The 20,204-nt window shown below is 41.0% G+C and overlaps 2 protein-coding genes and 2 non-coding genes across 4 annotated transcripts in view; all 4 read left to right on the top strand.

Annotated features, from left to right (window-relative positions):
* The first annotated feature begins 60 nt into the window (after positions 1-60).
* Positions 61-10,409, top strand: tmf1 (TATA element modulatory factor 1). Its single transcript, XM_038696365.1, is given in 18 exon segments — positions 61-676; positions 769-2,147; positions 2,781-2,884; positions 3,262-3,388; positions 3,955-4,060; positions 4,576-4,718; positions 5,665-5,831; positions 6,318-6,474; positions 7,036-7,128; positions 7,258-7,414; positions 7,522-7,608; positions 7,611-7,713; positions 9,039-9,108; positions 9,189-9,281; positions 9,418-9,540; positions 9,646-9,804; positions 10,028-10,153; positions 10,269-10,409. Coding segments are annotated over 18 exon segments (3,471 nt in total). The 5' UTR covers positions 61-540.
* On the top strand, positions 8,377-8,449 carry trnar-acg. The gene has a single exon. It is a non-coding gene; the product is annotated as a tRNA-Arg (tRNA).
* Positions 10,410-11,479: 1,070 nt separating the features above from the next.
* Positions 11,480-20,204, top strand: part of eogt (EGF domain-specific O-linked N-acetylglucosamine (GlcNAc) transferase) — a gene marked incomplete in the record, with an annotated part of 31,618 nt that continues 22,893 nt past the window's right edge. Inside the window, 9 exon segments of the mRNA XM_038697626.1 lie at positions 11,480-11,574; positions 12,958-13,210; positions 14,117-14,217; positions 14,437-14,545; positions 14,785-14,879; positions 14,972-15,076; positions 18,157-18,263; positions 18,630-18,733; positions 19,941-20,033. Of these exon segments, the coding sequence (XP_038553554.1) occupies positions 13,007-13,210; positions 14,117-14,217; positions 14,437-14,545; positions 14,785-14,879; positions 14,972-15,076; positions 18,157-18,263; positions 18,630-18,733; positions 19,941-20,033 (918 nt within the window).
* trnar-acg lies at positions 16,857-16,929 on the top strand. The gene has a single exon. It is a non-coding gene; the product is annotated as a tRNA-Arg (tRNA).

Genomic DNA, 20,204 nt, shown 5'->3' with positions numbered 1-20,204 from the left:
AGTAGACCAAAAGCAACACAGGCCCAGTCAGACCGGATCATGACGTCATGGTGCTACGTGGAAAGGAAGTAGCGAGTGTGCTAATGCTAGTTGGGCTACAAGTTGAGAGCGACCAAAACAAACGATGACGACCGAGCAAAGGAGCCCAAAAAAGCTTGGATTAACCAGGGGAATGAGGCTTGGGTAGTTGTGGTAGCGTGCTAGATACGGTATTAGCGATACACGTATTCCTACATGAGTGACTGAGGTTATGCAGACTGCGAGCGGTGACTGTATCTGATGCTGTCCCTGTGCAGTAAAGCTATGCGTTGGCTAACTAACAGCTACAGCTAAGCGCTAGCTAGCTGTCAACAGAGCTATTCTGGACAGAACAAAATTTGAAATTGTGAAATATTGTTCGCACCGGGTTACGAAAAATGCAGAGACATTTAAAGTGACTGTGCGTTGTATGGTAACTGTTAACTCCTGATTCCCTTTAAGATCTGCGTTACAATTTTTTGAACTTGGTGATCGCTTGCTAACGTTAGCCTAATAGTCAATATGAGTTGGTTCAATGCATCTCATCTGTCCACCTTCGCTAAACAAGCTTTAACAACAGCTCAGAAGTCAATCGACCGAGTTCTGGACATCAAAGAAGAGGACCAATGGGGTGACACAGTTGTAATGCCCTATAATGGTAAGCGATGTAACATAATGTGGTAACAACTAATGTTGCAATATGCACATTTCGGATTACTGTTCCAACTGGTACAATTTCTTTACTATCAGATGTTACATTACCTGGAAAGCTGTCATTGAGTGGAGGATGGGGAATGTCGCAGTGGGAAGCACCCCCTGAAGAAAAGACCACTACTCCTCCTCCTTCCTCTGAGGCCATTACTACTCCTGTGACCCGTACAGTTGTAGATGAATCCGAAAACTTTTTCAGTGCCTTTCTGCCACCCGGAGACGCACAAGCTGTCACCAAAACCAAGGTAGTGTCTGTACCCCCTACTATGTCTCAGAGGCGACCTCAGGAGAAGGAAAAGCAAAATAAAGAGGCTGTGGTCCAAAAAGAAGTGGAGACTCAAAAGTCAGCACCTGCTGATAAGAGTCTTGAGATTCAGACAGTTGCTGAGAACCAGCCACTTGAGCCCGAGTCATCACCATCAGCACCCCATGCAGACACTATCCTCCTGGAGCCAGTTTCTCCTACTTCTTCCAGTGATCTTCCTTGTAGCCCTGATGACAGTGTAAAAACAGATGCCGGCTCAGTAGTTTCTGCAGACTCAAAAACAGAGGAATCACAGCCTCCATCAGATCAGGTTGACCAGGGTACTGCGGATCCCTCTGAACCGTCAGCTGTCAGTTCTGAACCTAAGAGCTCTACCCCTTCTGATTCTTCACCCTCCCCATCCTCGAAGGAAGTACTCATAGAGCATAAAGACACAAAGGTGGAGGACCGTCAAAGTGATACCCCCTCTCCTCCGGTCAGCGCTTTCTCCTCAGGAACCTCCACCACCAGTGACATTGAAGTGCTGGACCATGAGTCTGTGTTGAGTGAGAGCTCAGCCAGCTCCAGACAGGAAACAGGGGAGGGCAAGGCTGGCCTTCACCTAATGCAGGGCTCCTTCCAGCTTCTCAGTGCCTCCACCTGTGGAGATTTCCCCCGTCTGGAGGACTACTCCAAACTCACAGAGAGCTGCGGCTCCTCCTCGGATGCATTTGAGCGTATAGATTCATTCAGTGTGCAGTCGTTGGATAGCCGCAGCGTCAGCGAGGTTAACTCAGATGATGAGATCCCTGGCAGTAGGACACTAGCGTCCGTCACTGCAGGCCCGGCTCCTTTAACGGTGTCATCAGCTGTATGTCAGCAGAAGGAAGATGGAGTGGGGGAGAAGGTAGGAGAGGGAAAAGAGGAGGAGGAGGAGGAAGAGGGGTTTACTGAAACAGTGAGGGAGCAGTCGCTGGATGAGATGGAGGAGAGTGGACGGAGTGCGACGCCTGTTAATAGTGAGCAGCCTGAAGAGCTGACAGAACAGGAACAGGGATCTGAGGCTAATGCCACAGTGTTTGAGCCCACCTCCAAAGCTGAGGAACAGATCACGCAACCAATCACAGAAGAGATGAAAAGTTTCTCAACAGTTCAGATTTTGGAGCTTCAAAAGGTAGCAACTGCTAGTATCAACTGTAAAGATTTGTTTTACATGCATATTATACATATCTTTATGTGTGTTTACAGAGTCCATATAGCTGCGTGTATCATGTAGAGCACACTAGAGTTCATACATAACTTCAAAACACCCTACCCCAGATTTACTGTATATCTTTGCAACAACACTTTGATAAACATATATGAGGGATTCTTGTTATAAATTAGTAGTTTTGTATATAGTTCTATGCAAACGTGTTCGGCTGCTCTGAAAAGTAAAGTGCTTTATCTGAGCACAAGTAACCCATTGAAAAATAACTATGAAATTACATAGCAACATTTATACATTTAAGAGTAAAAACAAATGTGATTAAACCAACTATTTATGTGGTTGAAGACCATTGGACACTAGTGTATTCTATAAATATCTGTCAGTATATAGACAGAATATCTGTTCAAAAAGGTTGATCAGATATCAGTAATTCCTCCTTAAGTCCCAGTATTTTTTTATGCTATATGAAGAAGGCAACCGTAAATCTCTGAGTATATTAAAACACACTGCTTTCCTTATAAGAATGTTTTATATTTTTAGCCTTTTTTTGTGCAGCTGCTATTGCAAACACACAGAAATCCTGTGGACATGTTGTAGGTCATTGATGAGCTGTCTGGCCGTCTTGAGAAGAGAGAGTCCCAGCTGCTGGCAGTCAGCAAAGACAAGGCCAGGCTGGAGGAGGAATGTGACAATCTCAGAGAGTGAGTATACAGTATAGTACACACACACACACACGGTCCACAATGGTGCTGTAACTAACCTTGATAGGAAACCTGTTTTGAACAAGATACTGGTGGTGTTGCTGATATCCAGGCAGAAACTATGAACCTAATCATGTTAAAATCTGAATTTTAACATTTTAAATAGCTTTTTTTTTTTTGCATAACTTTTATGTACCTATGTAATTATTGTAACTGCGATATAATGTAGAAATACTGCAGACATTTTCAAGTGATGTTTTCATCAAATCACTCTGAATGCTGGATGCTTAAAAAGATCATCTTGTGCTGTCTTATCCTTGAGGCTGCATAGGTTTTGACAATGAGCTCTTACACTAACGAGTCTGTTCATCCTCCAGTGAAGTGGTAAGCCTGAAGGAGGAGAGCTCCACTGTTCAGTCACTAAAGGACGAGTTCACCCAGCGCATAGCGGATGCAGAGAGGAAGGCTCAGCTGGCCTGCAAAGAAAGAGACATAGCCAAGAAGGTAACTCACTTATTAGTGATCTGAGGCTCTACTTCTTCTATGCAGTTAGTGTTAGTGATAGACCACAGGTGAGTCGGTCAGCTGATCAATTTGGCTCATATCTGGCATTTTGAGATAATCGCCTCACGAGGCCTATATATATATATATATATATCATCCTAAAAGACAGCTGATCTAATCTTAAACCACTGTAGAGATTAATGCAGTTGAAGGATGTCACTTCTGTAAAACTGTACCCCACTCTCCCTTAAACACCAGTCACATTTTGAAATCTACAGTTTAACTCAATGTATTTTTCTCTTTCATTCATTAATAAAAATGTAATCTAAAACAACATGTTGCTGGCTGAGATATAAATATATAATATATCTTTGTTTTGATATTGCCATTATATATCCCTGCTCTCTAAATATCAGCGTCAGACATTGAAAAACCCATATTGGTTGACCGCAAGTTAGTATAATTATAATTTTTAACTTACTCATATTTATCTACTTTGATGTAAAATCCATAATTTAACATATCCAAAGGGTCTGTGTCAAAAATGACACTTTTCTGTGCTACAGGAAATAAAGGGCTTGCGAGAAGAGCTTTCTACAAGACTCAACGCCAGTGATACAATGGAGATCATCAAAGAGAAGGAGGAGCAGATCCGAGGCCTGCTGGAAGAAGGTAATACTTATGAAGCAGACTTTTACTCTTCACCTCCACCAACCCATACAATTACACTGTAGACGGGTTTACAGTACAGTCTAGAAAATGGTAAACATAAAGCCAGTAGTTGACTCGGACTTGCGCACTCTTACAGCAGCAGCCTTTACCAATTTCTACTTCACAAAACGTTGCATATAAGGTGTTGAATGAAGAGTAGGTATGATGCTGGGTCATGGCCCTAAGAAATATAAAATGAAAGACGGATCATTTATTACCAGAATATATACATGTACATGTAATAACTGGTGTTCCAGCATGACTCTGTAATCTACAGTATTATACTGTAGATTATTGTACAGTATTATTATTCAGTAATAGTACTGGAAACGTTACATTTCAGTCTGTAATTTCAAAGTTAGTTGATTTATTAGGGCTCCAGTCATCAAGAATGCATCAATATTGGAGCCGTCTCAACATCTGTTCTGTACTTTACCTAAGTTGGACGAGTAAGTGTTGATCTCTGTCACTTTTAGGTGAAAAGCTGTCCAAGCAGCAGCTGCAGCACAGCAACATCATCAAGAAACTGCGTGTGAAGGAGAAGGAGAGTGACACAAAGACCATTAAGCAACAGAAGAAAATCAAGGAGCAGGAGGATGAGCTCAGGCAACTGCAGCAGGTCAGCTTTTTAGTACATACATAGTTAAAAGTGTCAATTTAGCAATGACAATAATTTTTACCCTGCCCCTGTTTAATGACTTCTTTAAGTTCTTCTGCGGTTTGGGGACCTGTGCAGTAGTTGTCATTTTCTATATCAGTTACTATCAAAAGAACTTTCTCTAAACTTTAATAATTTTTTTACAACTTCGATCATAGTGTTGTTTGACTCAAATATCATGTTTAAATTAAAAAATCACCTTGTTTACTAACTATGATAAATGATGTTTGATGGAGACATTGTAATATTGGTTTAAGGGGGTTCAGTCTTAAGTTAACAGGTTATTCTCCAATCAAAGTATTTGCACTATTTGAGTTCTCAACTCTCTGCTCAGGAGGTTTACTTTGGTTAAATCAGAGGAAGTGGGGTTGAGCTGTCAGGGTTTGGTATTGTTAGGAGACGCATTAAAATAGCTTTGAGGTTATTCTGTTGTTCCATTGTTTGACGTGTTGTTGGCTTTTCATTAGTAAAAGCAGGATTTAATGTCACCAGATGGGAGTTGATTTGAAGATGAATGTAATCAAAAAACTGTTCTTCACGCTGTCTCAAGTTGTCACATACTCTCAGAAATGAATAAGCCACTTGGACCGTACTCATGTAACTTTGAAATAATGAAAACAATGGTTTGCAAATTGACACCCAAATACACACCTCAGAACCATGTTTTCTTAGCGACTGTTGTAGACTTGTAGTCTAGACACACAGACACACACACAAAACAAAAAACAATAACATCTTAATAACATCTCTTAAAACACTGCATTTCTTAGCAAAAACATGGAGCACTATAAATTAATGTTATCTCAACATAAACCTCTAAAATGTGACAAAGATGTGACATGTGCAACTTAAAAAACTATGTGAAGTATAATCATGGCTATGATTCTGTCCTGCTTTATGTGTTTAGGTTCTAGATGGGAAGGAGGAGGTGGAGAAGCAGCACAGGGAGAACATCAAGAAGCTGAACGGTGTGGTGGAGAGGCAGGAGAAGGAGCTGAGCAGGCTGCAGACAGACGCTGAGGAGCTGCAGGAGCAGAACAGGAGTGTCCAGGCTGCTCTAGACAACTCTTATAAGTAAACACTGACACACCTTGCTATTAACACTAAATACTGACAACCACAGCTCTTATTGTGTATCTAACCTCACAAGCCAGCTATTGTATTGTACTTCATGTTTCATTATATTATTTCATGGTTGACAGAGCATACAGCGCAGAGTAGTATTTGCAAAGTGACACGTTTATTGTGTGGTACTCCAGTTAATTGGATTTGAAATGATAAAGTTTTGACTTTCACCTTCAATTTGAGGGTGTTTACATCTACACTGGGTGAACAGTATAGGAATTCTAACCATTTCTATACATAGCCTCCTAGTTTTAAGGGGACAGTAAGTAAAAGTACAAATTAACATATACTTTAATAATATATAAATACCCTATCGTCATTGTTTCCAATCAAATCTGTGCCAAGCAACAGCAAATATTTCACTCTTCTTACAAATAGGGACAGCACTCTTAATAGGGTCATGATGTTGATGGACTTCTACATCTCTGTTGTCAGGGAGCTGGCAGAGCTACACAGGGCGAATGCCAGCAGAGTCAGTGATGCCGAAGAAGCAGCCCTTAGCAGGGAAACGCAGGCCAAGGAGCAGCTGAGCCTGGCTCTTGAGAAGGCCAAGGAGGAGGCCAGGATGCAGCAGGAGGCCCTGGCCAATCAGGTAAAACGGGCTCACGTGCGTCAGTTTGTTCGCCGTGCATGTAGGTCAAGTTTCAGACCTACTGGGATGCTGCTGCTGCTGCACACATTGCATGTGTTAATGTAAGCAGTAGTCCACAGTAGGCTGTGGTGCAGCCTCAATAAACCACAATCCTGAAACGTAAGTCAGTGGTGCAGTTTTTTCCCCCTAAGGTGCAGGTGGTACTGCTTCGAAACAATTGCCTGTTATGATTACTTAATCAGGCAGGCAGACAGAGTTGACAGTGTGTGATTGTTTAACTATACCCAGAATTTGTTCATCCTGCTTGTTTTCACTCACAAAAGCCCAATCCATGTAATACCACCAGAGCTGGGCAATAGAGTAAATGTTTACAGCATAAGCGGTTGATCATTTGTTGGACATGCTACATAAGCAAGATAGAAATTGTCAGGTAGTAATGTCAGTATAGCAGTGTCTTTAAGTACTTATTTGGTAATTTGTTTAGTTTTGCACATATATATAAGTAAGCCAGACCAGTTTATCAGGACATCCTTGATTAGCTTTTTCTGATGTTGTGTACAGGTGGCTGACCTGAGACTGGCTCTGCAGAGGGCCGAGCAACAGCAAGCAAGAAAAGAAGATTATTTGAGGGAGGAGATCAGTGAGCTGCAGCAGGTAACGTAATATGGCAGTTAAAAGGTGCACAACCAGGCTGGTTCCTTTTTAACAAGAGGCAAAAATAACAATCATTTTGAAAAGGTCAGGATTTAATGCTCGCCATTTTTTTCTTGTCTTCTTCCACAGAGGCTTCAGGAGGCAGAGACTAGGAACCAGGAACTCAGTCAGAGTGTTACCTCAGCTACACGGCCACTACTGCGACAGATTGAGAACTTACAGGCCTCATTGGGCGGACAGACAGCATCCTGGGAAAAACTGGAGAAGAACATCTCTGATAGGCTTGGTAAGAGTCAGACGTTTAACTGTATGTGTAGAACAATAACCAAAATAAAGCACTATACAAAGTGATCATTTTTGCTTTCCCTTTAATCCCCCTTTTCTTTTCTACAGCGGAGGCCCAGGCACAGCTGGCTGTTGCTGTGGAGAAGGAGCGATCAGCAGCAGAGGAGCTGCTGTCCATCAAGTCCCAGCTGGCCTCTTGGATTCCCAGAATTCCTTGCTCCGCCAGGAGAAGGCCCGACTCCTGGCACAGCTGGAGGCTGAGAAGAACAAGAGAGAGAAACTGGAAGATGAGACCAGCAGGTAACAAATTCTAACTTATGGTAAGATACATCTAGCCAACCAGTTATTATCACTTGCACTCATTCTCAGTGCCGAGTGCCAGTGGTCGAGTTAGTTGGTTTAATTTGGACTATGACTATGACATGGCTTTAAAATGCTGATGGAGTTGCTACTGAATTATATCATAACCACTAGACCATAAAGAACGTGGGTTGCATGACAGAAGACAGGAGCTAACCATCAATAAGTAGCCCCCCCCCCCCCAAATGTCAGTGTTTTTGTCTTTTGTCTACATTTGGTTTTACTTTCTGTCATTGTTCCCAGAATCCTTACTTTAAAACATTAGAAGACATTAAATAACATGTTAAACGTTATGCCGCATTCATTTTCCCCTGTTGCCAAATATCTAACTTTTGCTGGGTGTTTTACAGATACATATGTGTGTGAAAAGTAGTGGCATAGTTTTTTAGGGTGGCATAAAGACCAGTGGAAGTGTTGCAGTCACCACGTGTTCCCTTGTAGTGCTAATGCTTCCTGGAGTGTCATTGTTTTACAATGAACCCATTTGTGAGTCAGAGTGTGAAGTAGAGGCGGGGGGGGGGATTCCCCCCTGACGGAAGCAGTCATGCGTGCACACATGGCCTGTGTGCTACATCTTTTGTGAGAAGGCAGGTTGCTTTGACTGGGCCAGTGGCGCAATGGATAACGCGTCTGACTACGGATCAGAAGATTCTAGGTTCGACTCCTGGCTGGCTCGGATGTTTTTTGCTCAGGTGTACTGTGCACATATTTTGTGACACAAAAGAAGAAAATATATCTTGATACTACAATAAAGTGCCTCTACAGCCTCTTACCTACACATGGCTGTAAAAAGAAAGGCTGAAATGATGCCAGTTTAAGCTGACATTAGATATAGCTCTTGGCTGCTTATGTCGCTCCTTCAGTGGCTTATTGCAGATTGTTATATTAAATTTGCAACGATTAATTGAATAATCAATGAGCTGATTTCAGCTTCTGAAATGTAAATATGTTCTGCTTTCATTCTCTCCTCTATGACAGTAAAGTGAATATCTTTGGGTTGTGGACAAAAAAAGACATTTGCGGACGTCAAACATTGTTGCCAATTTTCTGACACTTTATAGATGAAACAACCAATCGATTAATCAAGCAAATATTCCACAGATTAATCGACAATGAAAATAATTGTTAGTTGCAGCCCATCATTATAATGTACACCATTATATTGATTGATTGATTATCAGAATGGTCGGAGGAGTATTTAACTGGTTTTGAGTCTTTGCTATTTGTTTGTTTGTAGTGACTTGTTGCTTGTTAAATCAATGTAGGGAGCATGTTGAGCTGGAAAATCTGCGAGGAGAACACATTCGGATGCAAGAAGATGCCAAGAAAGAAAAGGTACCATAATGCTCCTTCCTACACCTGTTGTCCTCTATTAAAGAGCTTCCTCATGTGCATCGTTCTGCTTCTTCCACCAGCTGCTGCTGACCAATCAATTAGAGATGGAGAAGATGAAGGTGGAGCAAGAGAAGAAGAAGTGCTACTTGGCACAAGAGGCACTCAAGGAAAAGGTTTAGAGAATTTTACAGAGAATTACCACCAAATGTTATCTGTAGTTAAATTTTTTGTTTTAAGAAATGTCTCAGTTCTAACAGTTAAGATGTTTCAGTTCTGTTCTCTAATGGCTGTGATATGTTTCCCTCTCAGGAGAGGAAGGCTATGAGCCACTCTGTAGGAGAGCCTCCAGCCTCCTCCACGCCCTCCCTGTCTCGCTCCAGCTCCATCAGTGGGGCAGACAATGCTGGTCTGCACACCTCTATTCTTTCCCAGGTACACGCCAGGAAAAATGTTTAAATCTAGAAGTGAAGATTAGATTTTACATGCTTTGATTTGTATAGCTTGATTGGTCCACTGTTTTGTTTCACTCGTCCACAGGATGACTCTTTAGACCACTCTCTGGCTACCATGACCATGTCTGTGTCGATGAGCGGGACCAACCTGTACGAGGCTGCCAGGCTGTCTGGAGGCTCCAGCATTGTGGAGAACCTCCAATCTCAGCTCAAACTCAGAGAAGGAGAGATAGCACAGCTGCAGGTAGCATTTCAGAACTAACGTAACACATAAAGATACTGAAGACTTTGTTTCTGCCCAAATCTACAATCTTTTTTTACAATTTAAAGAATTATTTATTTAAATATGAACCAACACTATGTATCTTTTGATAGGGAAAAAAAGAGTCATCTCCTGCACTAAAAGACTGATATGCTCTAGTGGTTTTCTTTATTTCTTTCATCGTTATTTCCTCCTGCTGTTGCAGCTTGAGATCTCCAGTCTAGAGAGGAGTCGTTCTGTGATGTCTGAGGAGCTAGTCCGACTCACCAATCAAAACGATGAGATGGAGGAGAAGGTGAAGGAGATCCCCAAATTAAAAGTTAATCTGAAGGTAAGGGCCTAATAAGGAAATAGAGGACACTTGAAGGTTCATTGGAAAGAATTTTCCTCTTGAGAGGGAATGTATTTGCCTTGGTTCTTCTAATTTCTGTGGCTGTGCATTTTAGGAACTGGAGCAGAGGCACAACACCATCCTGCAGATGTATGGAGAAAAGGCTGAAGAGGCCGAGGAGCTTAGACTGGACCTCGAAGATGTAAAGAACATGTACAAAACCCAGATTGATGAACTGCTGAAGAACCAGAAATAAACAGTTTTTGCTGCTCTGTTATTTCTGGGAACGAATCACCCGACCATCTTAGCCACAAATGCATTTACAGAATAAGATGGGGCAGATAATTAAAGTTTTATCACTGTGTTAAAGGAAAATTCATTCATCTTTATGTTTTATTTTATTCTAATTAATTATCACATATTTTATTTAAGTGGGGAAGTTGGGATTACGCATAAAATACAATGTATTATTACAGAATCAGTATGAAGGATAGCCACAGTTTGTGATTCGGGTGTCCATCTTTGGGACTTAGTACAAACTTTACTTTAGACATAATTTCTCATGACTGAACCTTTCACATAGTACTGTATAGGCAGTTTAACAATAGAAGAAGGTGAAGGTACTTTGCACTCTACAAATACATCCTTGTTTCTTTTTAAATGGATTATCAGAATGGTTTAAGAAATATATAAAAATATTGTACAGACAAATGTATGTATTGTTCTTAACTCCTTACAAATGTGGTGTAGACCTGAGAGTAGTCTGTGATTGAAATCCTGAAGATTGGAATTTAATCCGTATAAATATGTAAATTAATAAACATTTACTGGGGTGGTGAAAAATACGGTGATTGGTTATTTATGTTTTTATTTAAGTATGGAATCGCACATCAGAAGTCAGTAATTTACATTCACAGAAAATACTGCATTCTCTGAAAGCTACACAAAACTTCAAATAAATATTCATGGTCTGAACAATTTCACACAGTTGTCCTTGTAAAATGTGATGGGTACAATTTTATTCAAATTGACAAACATAAATGTGAAACATAACATACATGAGCAGGTATTGTGCTTGTATAATAAAACCGAATTGATCACATTAGGATAAGTAAAATTTTGTGATAATGGGTTTTATCATTTAAATTTTTTTTTTTCAATTTCTCAATCCAGCTTATTATCTATTAACAGATGGTGAATCTTGTTTTGCTGTCAACATGTACTGTAAAATGGTCCTTAGAAGAAAGGTTGGGCTTTAGAGCTACAGTATTGGAGTAATCTAAGAAAAAGTGTGGCACACAGCGCCGCCACGTGGCGGCCGCTACATATTACATGCCGGTCTATCAGGTTTCCGGTGTTATGGCGACCACCGCCAACATCATCTTCGCTTCGGTCTGGAGGATAGCAGGCTGTGCGTTCAGGTAAACTGCCTCTCACTCAAACTCATAACAACCTTAATTAGACCATTAATAGTGAGTTTTATGCCCTTCGTACATTTTTGAACCGTGGAAATATTTGTCTCTCTTGTCCAGTTCTTTTAGTGCCCCATCGGTAACAGTAACAGTTAACGTTACAGCTTAAAATGAACGTTAAGGTGTCTTGGCTTTGTCAAGAACTAACGCTACATGTTAGCCACCACATAAATATTTCAGACAGTAGCCCCTCAATATAGTACTTTATTATTTTATCCTCTGAAAAAGAAAAGCGTAGGTAATGCGTTATTACTTCCACATGTCCTCAGTCCTCAGATTTATCTCACATGCCTCTCAAGCCACTGAGTGTTCCTGGCGGGTTGCAACGTTAAGGTCATCTTAAAGATTAACTTAACTAATGGACGCTGGCTGAAAGCTTGATAGTTACATGTTAGCGATAATTAGCTGGCTCAAGTGAAGTTTGCTTGTTCTCTAGGAGCCCACGTGGGGCAAACAGATGAAGTTACAGTGTTTGAATAGGACTCGTAAAAAACACCTCTGCCTTACACAGCGATAACGTATAAAACACTTAAAGAAAACCGTCCGACGATAATTAGCTAACTTACAACTAATGCCACCAAAACACTGTGAAGACACACTGTGCCGTGTTTTCACAAGGAGCTTTACTCCTGAAGTATTTCCCAGATGGAGACGTTGTTAGGGAGTTTCAGACATCCCGTTACGCCCATCGCAAAGACAGTTTTTTCACTCTCTTTAAGAAGCTCCAAGCGAACATGTGTAATTCATGACTATTGAAAACGTGTTGTTACCAAACCAACTGTTTAGACAGATCTATAATTTTGTTACAAGTCATATAGCAACATAAGTCCTCAGCTCCCTCAGATGTGCAAATATTTGGGAGCCATTGTTTTACAACACAGTGTGGTAACTGCAATAGCAGCAGTCACACATATTCTTTGATCATTGATTTTGGGAGTGTAGAATGGCAGTGGCTTTGGGCTGTGTAAGGACATGCATCCTTGAGACTTTCCAGAATCCCATGGAACATGAGCATATGACTGTCTGCACTGTGAGTAAATACTGGTTTGACCACCTGGAACTGCAAAGGTCACATTATTACCAGCCAGCAGTTTTCATTTGCCCCTTAAGTCTCAGTTATGATTGCTCAGACAACAGTCGGAAAAAGGTCTGTAATACTTCCTGCAGCAGGACCTTTTCCTAATGTGGCTTTCAGATCCGCCTGGAACTAAGTTCCCACACACTTGCTTGTGCCCACATGCTTATACACTGTGGTGTTAGGCTTTTAACCAAGATTACACAGCGCAAGTCTGAGTCTGTGTCTCTGTCTCTCCTCTTCATTTTTCCCCTCAGGGTGCTGTGAAGAGCGGCGGCTATCTCACATGTCTGTGTAATTCTGACTATGCTGCTCTTGGTAGCACTGGGCACCGTTTTTTCTTTCACTGTGGTCACCACTGAGAAGGCTGAGAACACCAACCACAAACCACCAGCACCGCTGCTCAACTACAGCAGGATCTCCCTGCCGCCAGAGCACGTACCCTACTTCCTCTTCAACAACAAGAGGGTGGCCAAGCAATGCCGCCTGGACCCACTCTGCCCCTTTAAAGTAAGAGATAATCTGTTAACTTTTCACAGTTCAACTTCTTTCTTCAGTGTAGTGGTAACATGTTAGTTAGTTCCTTTGAGTTTAGCTGTTCTGCATGGAAAGACTCTAACAAAGCCCTTTGTTAATTGACTGTCTATTACCTTAAGCTTTAGATCATAACCAATAAGAACATGAAATGTGTTGTTGAATTTTATTGTCTGTTTGTGTTGTGTAAGCATTATGATTCGTCAGAATGGGCAGTATTTAATTGAGTATGCACTCAGTTGCAGTTTTAAATGAGGTAATTTGTGGACATTGATGTGCACGTAAATGGACACTGCCCTCCAAAAGTTGGCAAGAAGACACGGGGGATTGTCCTGGCCCTTCGTCTGTGGACGTCACACTGATACTTCACACAGAATGGTTTAGAAAAGTCACTTCCCGCAAAGATAAATATTTTTCGAACATCGGGATTATTTTTTTGTCTGTAACAGTTAGCACTTGTTTAAAAAGTACAGGATTGTTGAAACAGTTTGTTCTACCCTAGCTGGAGCAGTGGATGAGTGGAGTTTGCTCTGGAATTTACTTTACGATTTGCAATTACAATTGTATTAAGGACGGACTGTATTAGAGAAAAGCATGTTTTAGATACTAACTATTGTGTAAAGTTATATTATTTTTGAACTGTGTTGCAATTTCATCAACTTAGTCAGCTCATTGTGGATTAGCAAATATTATTGTTCCGGTGTTGGTCTGACTTGACTGTCTACTAGCACATAACAATTATTGCATATCCACAGAATCTGCTTTTCGTCCATAGTCAGTCAGTTTTGTTCTGTAGTTTTTAATAGATTTTAATCATCAACGTCCTTTTGCTCTCTTTCTCTCACACACACACATATATATTCACATTTGTTTTTACAACAGGATGTGCTGCAGGATCTGTCTGCCTGTTGGGGTTATGAGAAGAACTGTGATCCAGGGAAGCGCTTTAGTTATCCAGTCTGTACCAAAGCAGACTCTGGATGGTACTGTTCCTCACATCATGTTCTAGTACACATTATGTTCTTACTTTGTCCTTCTCAGAAGTATAATGCAATTTACATTAATTCACTTCACTCTGAATTCACTGGAACCTGGTCTCCAGTATTTTTCAAACATAATAGTGTACTCATTGATAGCATGCATCATTGATGAACCATTATGGCTTGGGCTTTGCTGATCTGCCTAAATCTCTGATCTGTCAGGGCCCGTTCACTGGAGGCAGCCCAGGAGCTTTTCTGGAAGCAGGCTGATTTTGGCTACGTCAAAGAACGCCTCTCTGAGTTCAACACACTCTGCAAGGCCAGCAAGCCAGTAAGTCTGCTCATTTCCTCAGTTCCCACGGGCCTACTGAGTCAACAGGATGAAACAACAGGTAGAAACATAGTGACAGACATAATGCTTAAAGAGTCCACAGACTATAGGGCTGAACATAATTTGTAGTTTAAAAGCGGTAGTGTAGAGAGAGTAGAGACCACTCTCATAATCTCTAAGGTCCAGAGTTTATTTATTTCAATTAAATACTAAAGATTTGTATTCTTAATATTTTCCAGGGGGACTCATCATTAAGATGTAGCAGCCACACACGATTCTGTAAGGCAACTAATCTTTACCTGGACTTGCGTAAGCCGCGCAGAAGTCATGAGAGGTCAGTATGTTTGAAAGTGACATGTACATGAAAAATGCATTACACTGACACAGATGAGGGCGTCGTGAAATTCATCCCTGTTTATGCTGCAGATACAAGGAGGACTTCATTCAGAGTGGTGAGATTGGTGGTCGGTGCAGACTGAACAAGCGAGCGCTCACTGCTGAGGGAGAGCACAAGAGCCCCTTACAATCTTGGTGAGGCAGGACGCACACATTCACACACTTGGTTCCTGAGCTATAGACAATGGTGTTGGTATGAACTCTTGGTACTTGGAGAAAACATGGGTTTATGCTCACTGAAGGAGGCCAAAGCAAGTTCCCTGACTGGGAATTGAACCCGGGCTGCGGCGGTGAGAGCGCTGAATCCTAACCACTAGACTACCAGGGAGTTAAAAGCAAGTTTTTGTGCACAGTTTTTGTCCATAATTGAATGCATTGATAGGTTACATTTGCATGGTTTGTTCATCCTAATCAGAATCAGAATCAGAAGGAGCTTTGTTGCCAAGTAGTGTTTTACACATACGAGGAATTTGCTGTGGTGATAAGGTGCTACACGTAGACAAACAGTCAACATAAATAAATGTAGAAATATATAAATATGGAATGGAAGAACAACGTTGCAGATATATACATGTGCATTATTCTAGGTCTGTGCCGTGCAAAAGTAACGCAACGGAAGAGAATACTGTGTACATTTAAATATATAAACTGACAACATAAAAATATACAACAACAAAGATCAACAATCTACAACAAATATGTGCGATGTGCCAGGTCTGAGCCTGACACGAGATGAAACGGTATTTACATGTGCAGAGACATTTGTATCGTTTGCAAGGGGGGAGTGTCAGTGGGGACCCGGGTCTTGTTAATGAGGCTTGTAGCAGACGGGAAGAAACTGTCTTTGTGGCGAGAGATTTTGGTCCTGATGGACCGCAGCCTCCTGCCAGAGGGGAGAGTCTGAAACAGTTTGTGTCCGGGGTGGGGAGGAGTCAGCTGCAATCTTTGGGGTGGGGCTGGGCTCTTACTGAAGTCCACGAGCATCTCCACGGTCTTCTGAGCGTTGAGCTCCACACTGTTCTGGCTGCACCAGGTCACCAGATGGTCGATCTCCCACCTGTAGGCGGACTCATCCCCACCTGAGATGAGCTCAGTGAGGGTGGTGTCATCAGCTTGACAGACTCTGAGTTTGATTTGTAAATTGCTTGTTAATGGTCTTATGTGGAGGCACTACTGACAGACACTGGAACACCTGCACATACACCGATGTGTCTGCCAATAAATATATAAAAAGACATGATGTTACCGTGGTTTCATAGTGTGTTGTCTAGTTTTAGTTGCTAAATAGGCCCAAAACTGAGCTCCCTGACCGGGAATCGAACCCAGGCCACAGCGGTTAGAGCGCCGACTCTTAACCACTAGACCGTCAGGGACCTTTAGCCACTTGCTTCATTCTGGATTCTAGAGCATGTGTGACAACCACAGTCTATGGTGACAACTGGCAGGACTGGATTTGGAGAATGTAGTAACACAGACCATCACTAGGTGGTGCTTCCCCCCCCCCGCTGATAAGCTATTCTGTGCACTGTATTGCCAGAATTTAGCTGAACAGGCGTCTGTAGGTATTACTGTCCTGTACGGCTTAGAGGTGGCTTGTGTCCTGCCTGGAGACATTGCAGTTACACTATGTGCCATGTTTGCTTAAGTCAGACCAGCTACGTCTCCATTCCAGGGACAACAGTGTAGGTAAAATCAGAAAGATTCAAAGCTCTGCAGTCAACTGTTCCAGACTCAAAGGCAGGTAGAGTGATCCGTAACAACAAGAGGCTGCGAAGTAGTAGACCCCCTCCCCCCCTTCTTCCCCTGCCAGAAAGAATCATGTTGGTCCTTCTGAAAGCAGTCCCGGCTGAGTCACTCAGGAATGTGAGGGTGGAGTTTGTGCTCCATGCTAGTCTTTTGTCAAAAGGGTTGTAGCGGGCCAGTGGCGCAATGGATAACGCGTCTGACTACGGATCAGAAGATTCTAGGTTCGACTCCTGGCTGGCTCGTGTAGGATTTTTTTCCCTCATCTGTGGAGAGAGTTATGCTGCAATGTAAAATGTAGCTCTTAATGTGCACCAAGTACAGCAATTGTCATAGTTGTATGTTGTGTTTGCTTATTACAGTAATCAGTAATACACAGTAATTGTATTTTATATCCTCATTAGTTGTTAGATTTAAAGGTATCCCATTTGTTAAAATTCAACCCTTTCTTGGGCAATTTCAGAGTAACTCCATGAGCTATGTTCAGACCGACATAAGCCCTGTGTGAAAACTCTGTTGTCTGTGCAAACACAAATGCTGGACATTTCCTACAATTTGAACAATCCTCAGCCCCGTGTATTATAGCATAGAAACTGGAAAGCCTCCACTGAAGGCCCTGCTATTGTGAGCCTGCAGTGAAATATCTTGAAATGATGTTTTTGAATTTAAACATATTAGTCCCACTGAACAAGGGAATGCCTCCAAGTTGGCTATCATCCCCACATATCTTTTTCTTCGCCAGAGCTGATGTGACCTCACCACCACCTGACATTACAAACTCGAACAGAGGGAGGAAATTTGACAGAATATGCAAAATCTTGTGCAGCTAATAATAGCAATTCACAAGATCTTATTAAGATTATCAAACATGTTCTGTGATACCATTATTATTAATTGATTCAGTTTGAGTTGTTCATTTTTAGGTCATAGAATTTCCCCCTAACCACCTTTAATGGGCACTTTTTTTTAACTATTATTACAAAGATGTCTACTGGACTTCAAATATTCAAATCATTGTCTCAGTCAGACCAGTGGACAACTGAAACAGGAACACTCTACCTTAACAAGCTACTGTCATTTGAATTGTTTAGCCAGTGAGGTTCCTGAAAAGAGAAATGTAATGTTTATTGTATTTTTGCCATGTGACAATCAATTTGTTTTACCTATTACCTATTTTCGGGGTGCCTATTGTACATCGGGCCTTGGACTAGAATTAGCCCTCTCCAATGAATTCAAAATAGCTTTATTATTTTATTTCAGATTAAACAGTAGAGACAACATAATCTTAAACCGATGCACACTTTCTTTTTTCTTTTTTGATTCTGCTACGGGCAGTAACAAAAGTTCGAAATGTCCACTCCTGCAAAAGGGAGTATTAAAATAAATTAATTCTCTGTTAAGTCACTATTATAAATGTTTTTGGGTTGTAATGTTTGTTATAGTATACTTATGTGCTGTGCTGTTTTTTGCAGGTATGCTGAGCTGCAGACATACACTGAGCTGGACTTTCATCCCACTGAGGACGCACACTGTGACATCATCATTGAAAAACCCACTGTTTTCATGAAACTGGATGCTGGTAAGTAACAAAGGTTTATGTGACTCAATTTAAAGCCCTGCAGTCTAAACAAGTAGCTAAAACCTTTGCACGTATTACACCTTAATAAAAAACACATGCTCTTTTGGACGTGTGCACATTCAACTTGTTTGCAAGACACTGGATGAAGATGTTTTTGCAGTTAATTCATGCTTCCAGCATGCAATAGCAAGGATTCCACCAAACTTTATAGAACCCTTGCTGAGTAATGTCTTGAGAGCTGGACTCCAGAGATTTGTTCCTCTTTTAATGACAGGCCTAACATCAGACTGATGTTCACAGTTGACTTTTTTCTGCTTTCTGTCTTTACATGATGACAAAAATAATAATTGTGTGTTTCTGTACTAGGAGTGAACATGTACCACCATTTCTGTGACTTTGTCAACCTCTACATCTCCCAGCACATTAACAACTCCTTCAGCTCAGATATTAACATCATCATGTGGGACACGGTGGGTACCAGAAGGCTCCTATTACAGTTTCAATGGAAAGGAGGGTGTAAGGTAGATATGTTCTGTAGTTTGTTGTTTCTGTTTAAGGTTAGCTACACATACTCTGTAGTTAGGGATACATAGCTGTTCAAGTTCAAATGAACGTGCTTGCTATGACCACCGGAAATGATAACAATTCATAAACGACTTGTTTAATTTCACTTTTTTTTTCAATTACACTTTTTCACCCTTGCAGACTGCGATAAAAGAAGATAAATGTTTAGGAAGTTCATGTCACACCTTTAATTATTTGTCAAAATGAAACACCAGACAGGATTTTCCATGTGTCCTGTCTCAAGTGAATTGTTGATGACGTCTTCTAGCTAACAAGAAATAAATATACATTTATGAAATAAATCCTATATGAAGGCAGTTCTCAGCCTCCATATAGAGAGAAGAGTTGATTTGTTCTCGAATAATAAAGATCAAACACGTTTTCCAAATGTTGATGCATAAGATTAGTTTGATTAAGATTCATATTGCAGATGCAGCAATATATTTTAGCTTTCTCTCTCTATGTAATATTGTCTGTGATGATATTGTCCAGAGTAACATCAGAGAGGGAAAGTATTTTGTAAAATAAAAATGTATTTTTTTAAAAAGAAAGTAAAACCTGTTGTTTTCCCCACTTAATTATGTTATACATAATTTGCTCACAAATGGTGAAGAGGAAACACGGAGTAATACAAATATTTGAAATAAGTAAATAAGTATCTTAAAATTGAGATTGGATTTGAATACAGCAACCGAGCCAGAAAGCCACACTGTAGTTTGTCTATAATGTACTACAGTCACGGTTTTTGTTTAACAATTCAGTGGCGTATGTGCCTGATGAAGACATCAAGGGGAAACACCAGTTGAAAAACAGAATGCTTTACAGACAGCCTTATCCGGCCCATTGTTCCCCCCACTGTGCACAGAGGTTAAGAGGAAAAGGGAAGGAGAGAAAACTGTCAAGGAGAAGGAAAGCAGTGACCTTTCAGCACAAACTGCACACAGCAGTCCAAACAGCAGCAGACTGTCAGATAATGTGATAACAGATTTTGTATAAAACCAAAACTTGTGTTTTTAAACAGATGACTCTGGCACTGCTAAAGGCTGTAGTTGATTTAACTTTTGCTGTTTTTTTCATTTCTAATGTAACAATATTTCATGTTTTTTTCCCCAGAGTTTTTATGGTTATGGAGATCTGTTCAGTGAAACATGGAGGGTTTTCTCAGACTACGACATCATACACCTGAAGACCTATGACTCAAAAAGAGTAGGTATAATGTCACCTCTGGCTGGACATTTTATACTCCTGCTTTGTAAAGGTGTTAAACTCATCACTTACTCAAAATTGGTTGTTTTTAGTCTATGAAAGTTAACTAAAGTCTTTAGAGTGGTTTTATAGAACCTGTCCTGGCTTGTTTTTTTTCAGGAAAAATCCTCA

Source organism: Micropterus salmoides, unplaced genomic scaffold (assembly GCF_014851395.1).
Source record: "Micropterus salmoides isolate LMB-PRFRI ecotype aquatic unplaced genomic scaffold, ASM1485139v1 Ms_hic_scaffold_4, whole genome shotgun sequence".
Taxonomy (NCBI): Eukaryota; Metazoa; Chordata; class Actinopteri; order Centrarchiformes; family Centrarchidae; genus Micropterus; species Micropterus salmoides.
This window is presented reverse-complemented; position numbering and strand designations above follow the sequence as displayed.